The sequence below is a fragment of the Gymnodraco acuticeps genome, unplaced genomic scaffold (assembly GCF_902827175.1).
Source record: "Gymnodraco acuticeps unplaced genomic scaffold, fGymAcu1.1, whole genome shotgun sequence".
NCBI lineage: Eukaryota > Metazoa > Chordata > Actinopteri > Perciformes > Bathydraconidae > Gymnodraco > Gymnodraco acuticeps.
Window position 1 is genome coordinate 1,581,755 of NW_022992053.1, and position 13,881 is coordinate 1,595,635.

General features: G+C 42.6%; 2 protein-coding genes across 3 annotated transcripts in view; both read left to right on the plus strand.

Moving 5' to 3' along the window:
* The window catches only part of LOC117536950 (solute carrier family 35 member F5-like), a 28,260-nt gene extending 25,613 nt beyond the window's left edge, over positions 1 to 2,647 (plus strand). For both annotated transcript variants that reach the window (XM_034202057.1, XM_034202058.1), the window contains exon 16: positions 670 to 2,647. The gene's annotated coding sequence lies outside the window, so the exon portion shown is untranslated. The remainder of the gene's footprint in view (positions 1 to 669) is intronic.
* Positions 2,648 to 4,236: 1,589 nt separating this feature from the next.
* Positions 4,237 to 13,881, plus strand: part of gpr39 (G protein-coupled receptor 39) — a 58,377-nt gene continuing 48,732 nt past the window's right edge. Inside the window, 1 exon segment of the mRNA XM_034202088.1 lies at positions 4,237 to 5,441. Coding sequence (XP_034057979.1) covers positions 4,658 to 5,441 — 784 coding nt within the window. The 5' untranslated portion in view covers positions 4,237 to 4,657.

Genomic DNA, 13,881 nt, shown 5'->3' on the forward strand with positions numbered 1-13,881 from the left:
TCAAACATTATTATTTTTGTTTCTTTTGTTACTTTTTTTTTTTAACGGTCCGCGATGAACCACACTCGCGATCGACTGGTTGGCGACCACTAGTGTAGGGTGTGTAGGGGTAGGGCGTGGCTGTATGGGTAGGGTGTGTAGGGCTTGGTGTATGCCGTGTAGGGTGTGGGTGTAGGGGTAGGGTGTGTAGGGCTTGGTGTATGCCGTGTAGGGTGTGGGTGTAGGGGTAGGGTGTGTAGGGCTTGGTGTAGGGTGTGGGTGTAGGGGTAGGGTGTGTAGGGCTTGGTGTATGCCGTGTAGGGTGTGGGTGTAGGGGTAGGGTGTGTAGGGCTTGGTGTATGCCGTGTAGGGTGTGGGTGTAGGGGTAGGGCGTGGGCCTAAATTCCCTCTAAACTGTAGAATGTAAAATCCTCCCATGAGTTCAGTCATATTTTCACATTAAACACATGAAATAAAAAGATCGTTGGCCCTGCTGCATTAATCCAGCTGCCTGCACACTGAGGTCAATTTGCCACATTGATTGACCATTTTTTTTAAAGCACCACATATAATTGTGCACCCCTACATGTCTGTAGATTAATATTTATAAAGTATTTATACTTCTATATTACACTAGCCGGAATTGTTTTCTCAGTTTTCTCATACTTGTTTTCTTATTTGTCTCCAAAGGTGGTGAATGTGGATCTCTGAGCTGACAATCTGGATCTTTCAGAGACATTGAACTACCCCAGTGCCTCCTTTAAATCTATTTATTTTCTACAGTGTTGAGACGTCACACACATTTCTACAAGCTCTTTTTATATTTCCATGTTCCAGTCATCACAGACTTGAGACTTTTCCTTTTAAAAGATGTTCACGTTATTCCTTTGTAAAAAGAAACCTAATGGTTCTCAAGGTGCTGGACATTAACAGTGATTACCATATTGTTATGTGACCAAATGAAGCGGTACATTTGAAACTTGATCATAACACTAACAGAGATACAGTAACTTTGTGTGTCTTAAAAATGTGTGAGTTCCGAGTTCACACAACATTTTTCAGGAGCAACACTGTTCTGTTCTGGATGTTGTCTGTCTGTTGAAGCCTGGCTCCTTCTTTGTTAAATATTTGTGTGAAGCAGACACATTTTCACAAATGACAATCTGTAAGATGTTGATTCGATTGACTTTGACGGAGAAAGCTTGCTTTTTTATATACCAGCAGTGTAATCAACTTCATATGGTAGTCATAAAAACAGCACGGTGAGGACGTCATCTTACTCAGCCTCGGCAGCTCGGGTGAAGACCAAACCTTTCAGAGTAACCTGCATTACTTTCGAGCTCCAGTTACACAATCCTGATAGAATTCAAAAGTTTAAAGGGAAAGTTGGTATTGTTTAAGGTGGGGCTGTATAAGGCTCTATCCATAGTCAGTGTATCACCTTCAGAAGATGGAGGAGAAGCTGTGCATACTGATAGCACTGTCATTTTTTGTCAAATGCAGTGCATTGCTACACTGCTCGTACTCCTGTCTGATCTCCACACTGCGTCTACTGTAGGACATGCACTGCCTATGGAGAGCCAGCTCATACAACCCCACTTCTAACTATCCCTTTCAAATCTGTCAGTGCAATCCTGCTTTATTTAATATGTGAGTCTCTCTTTCACCGAGACAAACTGAGTCTGATATGAAGAATAATTCAAACCCACTACAGCTGAATAAAGAAGCAACACCAGCTTCACCAGCACTTTGTTTCAGTGATGAATCATGCAGACAAACTGTGATTGAGACATAATCCTTGTCTTTGAATATGAAGTCATGACAAGTCTTTAGCTATAAGCTACAAAGGCCTTGCTGCAATAACGTTTGTCTATTGTATGAACAGATTCCTTTTCATAATGGCTGTAAATACTGTACACAGTAGTATCAGTTTTGTTGAATTTCAGATAACCACTACAGATTCCTATCTGAGATTGTGTATATTGTATGTGTCATTGTTAATGAATTGTACCAGAGGAAATGTTTGCAGCCAAATTGTTGTACTGAGAGTGTATCACATGGAGTGGAAGGTTGTATATGATCCTTTTCTTTCTTCAGCACAAAAAGATGTATTTACTGCCTGTGATTTCATGTGATGTCTCTTTAAGCAGCCTCAGTGTGTGTCATAGAATCCAGGATGTTAACACTTCAGTTGAAGGTAGTGTCCATGTTATTCCACATCCTGATAGAGGTCAGATGTGTTCTTTTAATGGAGTGTTTATTGCACTCAGCGTTGACTGCACGTATGAAGTGGCGGAAGTAATAAGCGGCCTGTGGGGAGGAACTAGCGGGACCACACTTCTCTTGGTCATTATTGAACCTGCTGTGTTTTTGCCAATCAGTCAAGTACAAAAGCTTTTTAGGATGATTAGTTTGTTCAGATGTCTGCCTTGACATTCTTTTTTTATTTTCATCTTTTATCAACGGTGCTTGTGGAGTCATAGATATGATTATATTTCTTTCTCCTGTTCTTTGTCTTTTTTTTCTGAGAAATGTATTTTTCCTTGAAGTTCAAATGAATGTTATAAAATGTAAAAGAAGGCTGTAATAGTAGCTTCCCTTCTATCAACCTCAACTCTTGAAGTCTGTTTTCATACTTGCACTGCACTAATAAACAAGTCTTTTTAAATCTCTGTTAAATGGCTTATTTCTGCTGGACCTCTGCAGTAAGAGACAGTTCATGTTGGTCAGGTGTTTCTGTAAGGGGACCATGCAGTCATGAACAGGTCAGTGGCGCGGTACATTGCAGTCAAAGTGCGGCGTTAGATGGTGAACATTGCTAACACTGTATGTGAATGTATTAGGGTACACATTATACCTTACCATTTTCCCTTGTGAGCCTTTAAATAAGGTTTCACAGGGAGGTCAAATCCAAAACATTTATACAACAAAAATGACTGGTCAATGAAAAACGCATTTAGCCTTTTTTTGGTTTTAATTCATCTAAAAACTTCATAAATCACATTTATTATCTTTCTGCTAAAAAAGAAAATGTATTCAATATGAAAAATGTGCGGAAAAAGAGCAGGAAGCTGTATCCAATGACAGAGAAGCAGAGCCCTGTTCACACACATTCACCTCTTCATCACACACTCGTCACAAAAGCATGCAACCCTCTCCTTCAATATGCTCTTTGAAAACATTTCTAAAGAGAGCTTCTGTATTTCCTTCAGTGGATAGTGGAGCATTATGGTTATTCATTCAGCTAATATAGGCCAAACAAAAGTCTTGTGGGGGCTTGTGCTGCTGAATGCCTACAAACAGTGCATGCAATGCAATGATGTATCATCACATTTGGGCAAAGACTAGAGGCCTCAAGACATTAAGGACACATTTAAGGTCAGTTGGAGTATAAAATATGTTTTCTCTGAGGCTTTAGTAGACCTGTACTTTTTTAATCTTTGAAGTATTTATGATATAAATTATAACAAAAAAGAACACATGAAACATGTCACATGCCAGCAAAGTATGTTGCCCAATTAAGTTTTATTTTTAAATTAAGCCCACTGTCATTCATAAACCAAAATGATAAAATGTCCCACTTAAAAGAACATGTTTTCTTGTGTTTTTTTGTGACTATTCCTTTGAAAGGCGTCCAGTGTTCTCCTCAGTGTTGAAAGGAAACAGTCCTGTATTATCTTTGAAACACAGGAAAACCAGCTTCTCTAAGAATATCCTTGTATCAGCCACCCGTATGTTATCACCTAATTCCTATTCTGTTTCTGCTGTATTTCTCAATATAAACATCCCTATGACCTCACTGACAAAAAATGTGATTACTCCACCTACGCATCGCGCCTGGCTTTTTTCAGTCCGGTTCCGGTTTGAACTTTTCAACTTCCCTGCAAGTTTTTTTTTGTTTAATCAATTGTCCACTTTTCTGTCTTTAATACAGGGCCGTTCTCTCCAGTTCTCACTGTCAGCTCTTCTCTGGATGTCACTCTCCGCTGCTCCATCTTTGTCTTTAACATGATCTCCATCCAAAACTACAGTGTTAATATCAACCAACTTATTTATTTGGTCAAAGTCAGGCTTGACTCAAGGTTTTACTTAGTTTCTAAGTTGCATACATTTGTATGTTTATTTAGGGGAATCTCTAGTCCCAACAACAACTTGAAGTAAAACGAGTGTTTGTGTGAAGGGGAGGCGCATTAGTTGATGATAAGAAATGAAACCTGGCCTCAGCACTCGCTGCCTGTTGCAGAGTTTAATGTTTAACCGCCCTGCCCTGCTAGGTGGGAGGAGGTTTGTGTGAGCACAGTGTTAGCTAACACTTTGCTCACACTGAAACCACCAGACTCTGGACTGGAACGTGAAAGTGCTCTCCGGGATCCTAGGAGATCTTCAGGGATAGGAGGAGATGAACCAGGCTCAGAACCACTCACTGGATTTCTGGGGTTAAGAGACCAAATATTTAGAAGAGTACTGATGATATTTCCTACAGTGGTGTCTAACCTACTGTGATTTGGAGTTTACCGCTCAATGGAAAACTGTCCTTGAAGAATCAGGGACAAAGAAAAGCCTTCATTGTAAGTTGTTATCTTGGAAAGCGGGTCTCTTGTGGATCCAGGCTGTAATCACAGAGGCTGCGCCCAGCAAAACTCATAAGCTAACCGACACAAATCTGAGCTCTGTAACCATGAATGAGGAAGGTGAGATAGCAGACTTGAAAGACTGGACTGAGCTTGAACCCAGCTACCCCGTCAAAATCCTTCTCACAATCTTTTACAGCCTCATCCTGGTGACTGGCATCGTGGGCAATTCAGTCACTATCAGAGTGACGCAAGTGCTGAAGCGTAACGGCTACCTGCAGAAGAACGTCACAGACCACATGGTGAGCCTGGCCTGCTCCGACCTGCTGGTGCTCCTCATTGGCATGCCGGTGGAGCTCTACAGCGCCATCTGGTTCCCGTTCACCACCGCAGAAGGGAATGCATCCTGTAAGATCTACAACTTCCTGTTCGAGGCTTGCAGCTACGCAACCATCCTCAACGTGGCCACGCTTAGCTTTGAGCGCTATGTGGCTATCTGTCACCCGTTCCGCTTCAAAGCCCTGGGTGGAAAACGCACCTCTGCCCTCATCACCTTCGCTTGGCTGGTTTCTGTCCTCGTGGCCCTGCCCCTGCTGGTTGCCACGGGAACGCAGGGACACATTCCCTTAAAACAAGATCTGCCGGTCCAGAATGTGACCTTCTGTACCAACCTGCGGGAGCACTGGGTAATGTACAGGGTCAGCATCTTCGTAGCCTTCATCGTCTACATGGTGGTGTTGGTCTGCGTGGCCGTCATGTGCCGGGCCATGGTCCTCGTCCTCCGGAGGACTCTAGGGTCCGGGGAGAGCGGCACCAACGGGGTCCAAACAGCACCAAAGCATGAAAATTCAAAGGTCAAGACAGCAAGGAAGCAGACCATCGTTTTTCTTGGTAGGTTGTTGATTCAATATTTCAAAAATACTAATTGTTCTGCCAACTGTGTCCCCTCAAGAAGGGGCTTGAGCTTCTTCCTATTAAGTGTTATCCCTGCTGAGGCCACACACACGCTGGCATGGTTTACTCTTCTGTCCTTTTTTTTTGGTGTTCTGTTTGGGTAAGTAACCTTTATGTTAACGTGCATGTGATGGGGGTGCAGCATTAGGCATCTCTAAAAAGTGTAACAACAATGTTAGTGTTATTTTTGGATCATTGTTCATGTATGTGTGTGTGTGTGTGTGTGTATGTATGTGTGTGTGTGTGTGTGTGTGTGTGTGTGTGTGTGTGTGTGTGTGTGTGTATTACAAGCTGGGTTGTTTGGACATGTCTTCATCTGGTTATGCCTGCAGTGAGAACATCACACTGTGACTGTGTGACATGTGTAGTTCCAATGTTGTGACCATTCCTTCAATTGATTACACACACTGACATACACACACACACACGCACGCACACGCACACACACGCACGCACGCACACACACACACACACACACACACACACACACACACACACACACACACACACACACACACACACACACACACACACACACACACACACACACACACACACACACACACACACACACACACACACACACACACACACATACACACACTGACACACACTGACACACACTGACATGTTTGTTTAGAGCTTTCTCCTCCGAGATAAACCATCTGGGGATAGTAACTTAATATTAAAGTAACTAGTAACTAAATATGTTAAATAAATGAAGTAGAAGTAAAAAGTGGCATGAAAAGAGTTACTTAAAATAAAGTTAATGAAAATAGGACAATGCGTGTCATATTATCAGTTGTAAGGTTACCACAGTGTCAAAGGGCTCCATGTGCATATTTGAGGGGGGCTTTGGGCTTGCCTTTATCAGGAAGTAGCCAAAGGTCAGGCAAAGGTTGCGGGTCAAAACTCAGGCCCTTTCTTATAATATAGTGGGTCAGCTACTGGGGTGTTCTCATGTCCATGTCATAATGTAGAAATAAGAAACAAAGAGAATCAGACAGAAGTTGAATCCACCAAAGACCTCACAGAAAGTCTCTCCTACACCCGGAATTTAGAGATAAATGGAAGACCTGAACTGCCAATAGTTGGCCAACCGAGATAAAAAATGTATAAACAGGTTTGAAGAATAAACACTGTGAGCTGAGGAGGACATCCAGTCCAGTGGACCAGGACAGAGCTGTCCTCGGGATGACAGCTCTGTCCTGGTCCACTGGACATCAGGTAGCATTGGACAAGAGAAGAAGAAGGGACTCAGAGATGATAAGGGATGCTGGTATGCAGGGCCGGCCCTGACCAATTTGCTGCCCTAGGCAAGATTTTAGCTGGAACCCCCCCCGCCAAGCGCCAATCTGGTGCACAATTAATAGGCGCATTCACACCGCAGTACTTTTCCCACAAAGGTTCATGAGAACTTAGTTCATGAGAACTCTTTAGTTCTCATGAACTAAGTACAGATCGCGTTCACACCGGAATAAGTTCCTGGGGGAGGATTAGGCAAATTAAGCAGCTGACGTCACTTTTTCTTCTTCTTCTTCTGCTTTGGGTTTACTGGCAAGCTGCAAACCACTTCACGGCGTATACTGCCGCCCCAAGTCCCCGGCCGGAAGTCCCCAGAGTTGGGGACTGGCTTCAGTAGAAGCTGCTGGGACTCCCAGCAGCTTCTACTGAAGCCTTCCGAGTAAATCGCCAGAACGCCGACACCTCCTCATCTCCACCGCTCCCATGTTTTATTTTGTGTTGCCATAAGTTAGTCTCTCTGCGTTTCTGCGCTGGACTAATGCTAATGCTAATAATGCTAATGCAAGGATAATAAAATGGCGGCTTCACAAAACTTTTTGGGAGTTTTACGGGGCGTGGTTTGCAATCCGCCTAGCCAATCAGACATAGGAACCTTTTTCTCCCACGAAAGCCCCTGCTCTGTAGCAGGGACGGAAAAGGGGGTGAAAAGGTTCTCATGAACTAATTTTAGTTGCGGCTCTTTTTGGTGTGAACGCGACATTTCGGAACTATATCGGAACTAAAGTGGGAAAAGTACTGCGGTGTGAACGCGCCTTTTGAGAGCAACATTAGGAGATCTATGGATACATCTCTCAACATCCATATGAAACAGAACTGGAAGCAGATTTTCTTTTTCTTTATGGATATTTTACAAATCACTCCCCTTTTAACCTGTATTGTTGTTTATTAATAACAACTTTTTTTTACTGTCATATAGTATTTTATACCTGTTTTTCATCTATTCTCTTATTTTGTATAACTTTAATGATCATATAAAAGTGTGCCTTTACCTCACTGAGCTGAGGTTATCAGAGCCGCTCAGTCTTTCAGGAGAGAGCTCTCTAAAGCTCTCCCCCCCGCGGGGGCTTACACAGTAAATTCCAATGTTAATAAAAGCACACAGAAGCTGTGTAAGTTTTTTTGGGAGTTTGATTTATTTTAAATTAACACAAATACAAAATTAAAACCTATAATTACACACAAAGAACCATTTCACATAAACCTCTGGTTCTACTGGGGATGGAGCAGTTCAATTTGATTTTTTTTGGGGGGGGGTGTGTGCCATAGTTTATGGGCGCTGTACGCAATATAGGCGTAGTTCTGTTAGTTTAAGATGATAAGATGTACTTTGTTGATCCAAAATCGGGAAATTGTGTTATGAAATTAAAAAACTTTTTTTTTGGGCGTCCCCTATGGGTTGATGCGCCCTTAGCATTCGCCTATACTGCCTATGCCGAGGGCCGGCCATGCTGGTATGACTCACTGCAGACGGGCTAACGTGAACAGAGATCCCAATACAAGTCCCTAAATCATACAGCACAGCGGTCAGAGAATTGACACATGAATACAGCTGGCTGACAAGAAGCATGACACACAGGAAATAGAGCCAGACACAGGATATGTTCTAGATAAACTCCTTGTGTCATGCACAACCTTATATTAGTCACTTTCTTCGAAAATGATTACCAAAAAGCGAATTGGATTAAGATTAAGAAAGGGAATATATTGCAAATTCATCTTTTGTATTATCTTTAGACTGATTAGGTGTACGCACGTTCTGAATGTAGAGAAGAGGTTGGAGTGAATGAATGGGTCAAACAAGCTCAGGATTTTACCCAGAAGACTGGCATGGATCGCATTTCTCTTTCACCAACAAAAGTAACAATTCCAACCCCCTCCTCTCTCTTTCCAGTAACTCTTATAGCAGACAGCCCGCCTTCCTAATTCAATTTGGCCAATCAGGTCATGACTCTGAAAGGGGAGTGACGAGTTAAACAGAGAAATAAACATTGTTTTTCTACAACTAACAAAATCCTTAAGGCCTAAGTCAATTCATTATTTTATTTACAAAAATATTGCACATTCAAAACAAACAATATCTGCACAGACTGATAGTTTTTAAGAAATAAATAATTCCTTTCCTTACAAACAAAGGGCTTAGCCGTTAGTGAGGGAGCTTGTGCTTCCTCACAGAGGGTGAGAAGTCTCAGATCAAATAAGTGGTTTTCATTATGTAAAATGATTGATTATATTTTCTGGAGTAAAATATAAAATAATCTTGTTTTTTTGTCTAACAAGTTAAATAAAAAGAAACGGGGGAAATATCCAACAAAAGCTTGAATCAGCTGCAAGGAAAGAAACGGAACAAAGGAAAAATACATACGTTTAATTTGATTCTTTCTGAAGAACACTTTTATTTTTGCATCTTCATAGTCCCAGTGTAGGTGTGTGTGGTACAGTGTGTAGGTGTGTGTGTGGTACAGTGTGTAGGTGTGTGTGTGTGGTACAGTGTGTAGGTGTGTGTGGTACAGTGTGTAGGTGTGTGTGTGGTACAGTGTGTAGGTGTGTGTTGTACAGTGTGTAGGTGTGTGTGTGGTACAGTGTGTAGGTGTGTGTGTGGTACAGTGTGTAGGTGTGTGTGTGGTACAGTGTGTAGGTGTGTGTGTGGTACAGTGTGTAGGTGTGTGTGTGGTACAGTGTGTAGGTGTGTGTGTGGGTACAGTGTGTAGGTGTGTGTGTGGTACAGTGTGTAGGTGTGTGTGTGGTACAGTGTGTGGGTATAGTGTGTAGTGTGTACAGTGTGTGTGGTACAGTGTGTAGGTGTGTGTGGTACAGTGTGTAGGTGTGTGTGTGGTACAGTGTGTAGGTGTGTGTGTGGTAACAGTGTGTAGGTGTGTGTTGGTACAGTGTGTAGGTTGTGTTGTGGTACAGTGTGTAGTGTGGTGTGTGGTACAGTGTGTAGGTGTGTGTGGTACAGTGTGTAGGTGTGTGTGGTACAGTGTGTAGGTGTGTGTGTGGTACAGTGTGTAGGTGTGTGTGGGTACAGTGTGTAGGTGTGTGTGTGTGTGGTACAGTGTGTAGGTGTGTGTGGTACAGTGTGTGTGGTACAGTGTGTAGGTGTGTGTGGTACAGTGTGGTAGGTGTGTGTGTGGTACAGTGTGTAGGTGTGTGTGTGGTACAGTGTGTAGGTTGTGGTGTGTGTGTTACAGTGTGTAGGTGTGTGTGTGTACAGTGTGTAGGTGTGTGTGTGGTACAGTGTGTGTACAGTGTGTAGGTGTGTGTGTGGTACAGTGTGTAGGTGTGTGTGTGGTACAGTGTGTAGGTGTGTGTGTGGTACAGTGTGTAGGTGTGTGTGTGGTACAGTGTGTAGGTGTGTGTGTGTACAGTGTGTAGGTGTGTGTGGTACAGTGTGTAGGTGTGTGTTGTACAGTGTGTAAATACGGCAGACAGACGGGTCTCAGTTGGTTTGGTGTCCTATGCTTACTTTTAATAGGCCTACTTGTAAATACAACTTTTGGCCCGTAATTTCAATTCCCCCATTTCAGCGACCAGAGAGAGGGGGGGATATATCCAGTCTCTGATTGTGTTACGTTATTATGAGAGTGCTCTCATACTTTAAATTGTATATATTTATATAAATATATTTGTGTGTGTGTGTCCGCATCTGTAGCCTGTTATTGTCTCATTATACCGCACTCTCAATGAATTCAAAGTAAATATGTGGTGGGCTATGACTCTCGACAGCTGATGCAGCTGTTGCCAACGTAATAATGAACGGACGTCTCTTTAATATGACAGCTCAGAGGAGAGGAGTTCTCATTTCTTTAAACGTCTGCTGCTCCCCCTCCTCGGTTCCCCCTCCTCGGTCCTCCGCTCGCATCTCCTGTGGGCGGGACTAAGTCTCGAGGAGGGGAACCGAGGAGGGGAGTCGAGGAGGGGACATTTAAGAATTGAGAAGCCTCTTAAGTCTCGAAGATAGGAGTCGAAGAGGGGAGTCGACGAGGGGAATTAGTGAAATGAGAAAGGGCCCCTATCAACGATTTAACAAAATATATTTATTAAAGCAAGTGGTTCAAATTAGCCAAATGAATCAAGTGCAAAACAAGTAAAGCATGAGGTGTGAACGCCAGTGGTATCAGTAATGTAACTGCAGGGTGAGGATTGCATGAACATGTATTTGTGAGGGTGTTGAGGTGCACAAAGTAAAACAACTGAAATAACTAATAACATACTCAACCGAACCGGGTGCCTGTATGAGAAAGCAGAGAGGGAAGACAGAGAGGAGCAGAGGCTTTAAATAGCTGCAGGGAACCAGACCCAGGTGCCCTGAGTACTGCAATCAAGGGGGCTGGATGCAGCACAGCCACACCCTCTCAAGATGAACCCACAGGGGCATCACACAAGCAAAGCACATGGTGTAGTCCTAAACGATAGCTGAGGATTCTGGGTAGTGTAGTGTCTTCGGCCATCCTAAACTCCGAAAAAATATTTGTTTCTCCGAATCGAAGGGGAAAAATACAAAAGCATTGTACACAATTTAAACCAATCAATGTTGTTTAATCAACAAGGATAATGTGGTGTTTTTGAGTCGATGAGTAGTGCAGATATCACTGTAAAATCAATCGACAGTAAGGAGAATACTTACTTCCGGGTGTAAAATCCTCCGTTATCCAATGGGAATGGACGCTCACATTGCCTTTAACTGCCGCCGACATGGACCGATGCGGTGCTTCCCTGAGCGTCAAATACCGCCGCTGATGGGAATACATTGCAATCAGTTGAAAGCTCTTTGCGTCCGTTTATGAAGCTGAAGGAGCCTAGGAGCGTCACAACTGCACGCCATAGGACCCTGACCAAGCGTCACTATTGGACTATCAGGGAGTGAGATTGTGTTTGCACAGTGGGCTCATAGGGGGGGCAGGAGCTCCAACAAGGCGTATAGGACAGAGAGTGAATAGAGATACTATACAGAGATGCTGTATGAGAAACCAATGTGATTTTGGAACATTGAACAATGTAAATCTATTCTAGTAGACCTCAGCAATGGAATTATGATCAGTAAAAATTGCCAAAAGATGGGACCTTTAATGTCCAGCAGCCGCTGCTGGAAGTTTACAGAAAAGAAAAATAGGAAATCAGCATAAAAAAGTAAGCGGTGGCAAGAGCAAGCAGAAAAGTGTCTGCACTGTAAGAAAGCAGATTTCGTTTTTGCCACACACACCCTTACTCAAAGGGTTATTGTTCTACTTATAACCAACAGACTGGAATATTGGAGTATGTATAATTATTTATTACAGTTAATATACAAGGCGTATTGTTGTGAAAAATGTACCCAAAAATCCAAAAAGTATTGTAAAATAATTAAAGTGTTTCTCTCTAGGAAGTTATTATGTGACCAATATTCACAGAGCAAGCTGCAAGATCTGCAAACGTGTTAGCTAGGCCGTAATGTAATCACCTCATGGCCACATTATCATAATAACTACTTCCAAATTCATAACCGCTCAGACCTCATAAACAACATTTCAAGAAGCAATACGCTGGCACTGGACTCCAGCGTCTTCATAATGGCATAATACATTTGACTGAATATTACTGGGGGTCATGCCTCATGACACAGTCTGCTAGCATCAACATTATTCTCTCCCCTCCTTATTGTGCTGCCAGAACGACCTGCACTTGAATCTGAATATTGTTTGTTATTGCACTTGGCAGACAGCACAGACCGGGTTGCACACTGCATTGAGTTCCACTCTGATGCATAGTGGTTCTTCTTGCTATGCTGTCATTGCTTCACTTTAGCTTAAAACAACTTTTAATCCTGGTTGGGCTGTGCAACTTTGGAGAGTAATTAAAAGCAGAGAACATCCTTGTTAGATGCCCACACATCACGTCCTGGACAGAAGGTTAATTGCTTCAGATAGTTTTCTCAGTCACTCTGAGCCAGCTTTCGTGAAATGAATATTAATTCTGTTTTGCTGCCGTCAGCCTTTGCCCTGTGAACTTTGTCTTTTGCAAGCTATTTGTGATAGGAGCACACCGAGGCTGAATAGATCTGAAAAGAAAGCGTGCTCTGATACTTTAGAGCAGTGGTTCTCAACTGGTCAGGCCTCGGGGACCCACTTTTTACTTGGTCAACACATCGCGACCCAACATTTTGAAGCACTCAAATCTATTCAACAAAAAAACGTGCTGTAATATGTACGCTTTTCAGCATACAAATATTAATAAATGTGAAGTACAGTGCAAATATCCCTTATATCCCTTCACAGAACTAAAGTATGCTTTTAAAAAAGGTTTAATGAGATGATGGAATCAAAGCTGAACTGTATAAAAAGGCACGCATGCTGAAAACCCAACCCCAGCAGGGGGGTCTGGGGGGATTCTCCCCCAGGAGATTTTTAGAAATACTAACATAAACTATGCATTCTGGTACACTAAGAAGAAAATAAATAAATCTATTACTACCCGACATATTAATAATATTTTATGCCATTGTTTGTTTTTCACTTTGTTCTGACATCTTGCTGCGAGAAGAGTAAAGAGGAGATAGTCTGTGTGACTTACTTTAAATTGTGGGTAAGGGTAGATAGCTCCCATTGTTCTGTGACCTGTCAGTCATCAGACCGGGGGTCATATTTCATTATGTGTTCATTTTTATCTGAAGTTGTACCCATGGATGTATAAAGAAGAGTTCTACCGCAAAGTTATTCTCTGTGGGGACTTCCGGCAACAATCTTGATTCTGATTGGCCAAATATTTTATTGAGAAGATGATCACTATGTGACAGAAGTTTTCAAAACCGTTTATGGTCTCCGGTACTTCCAGTCCAACGCCGACTGCATGCACAGCGTTAGAAAATCGGGCCTTCAAAATAAAAGTTTGACTTTTTCCCCAAAAAAAACCAAAAAACCAATTCCAATTTTTTTTCTTCACTCACACATCCTCGACCGCGACCCACTCGAAACGGGTCCTGACCCAAAAGTGGGTCGCGACCCACCAGTTGAGAACCACTGCTTTAGACAAATAAGATAGCAGGGAGTGCAATTGTTATACATTACCACTTTTTATTCAAGATGTGTGCAGTGATAAT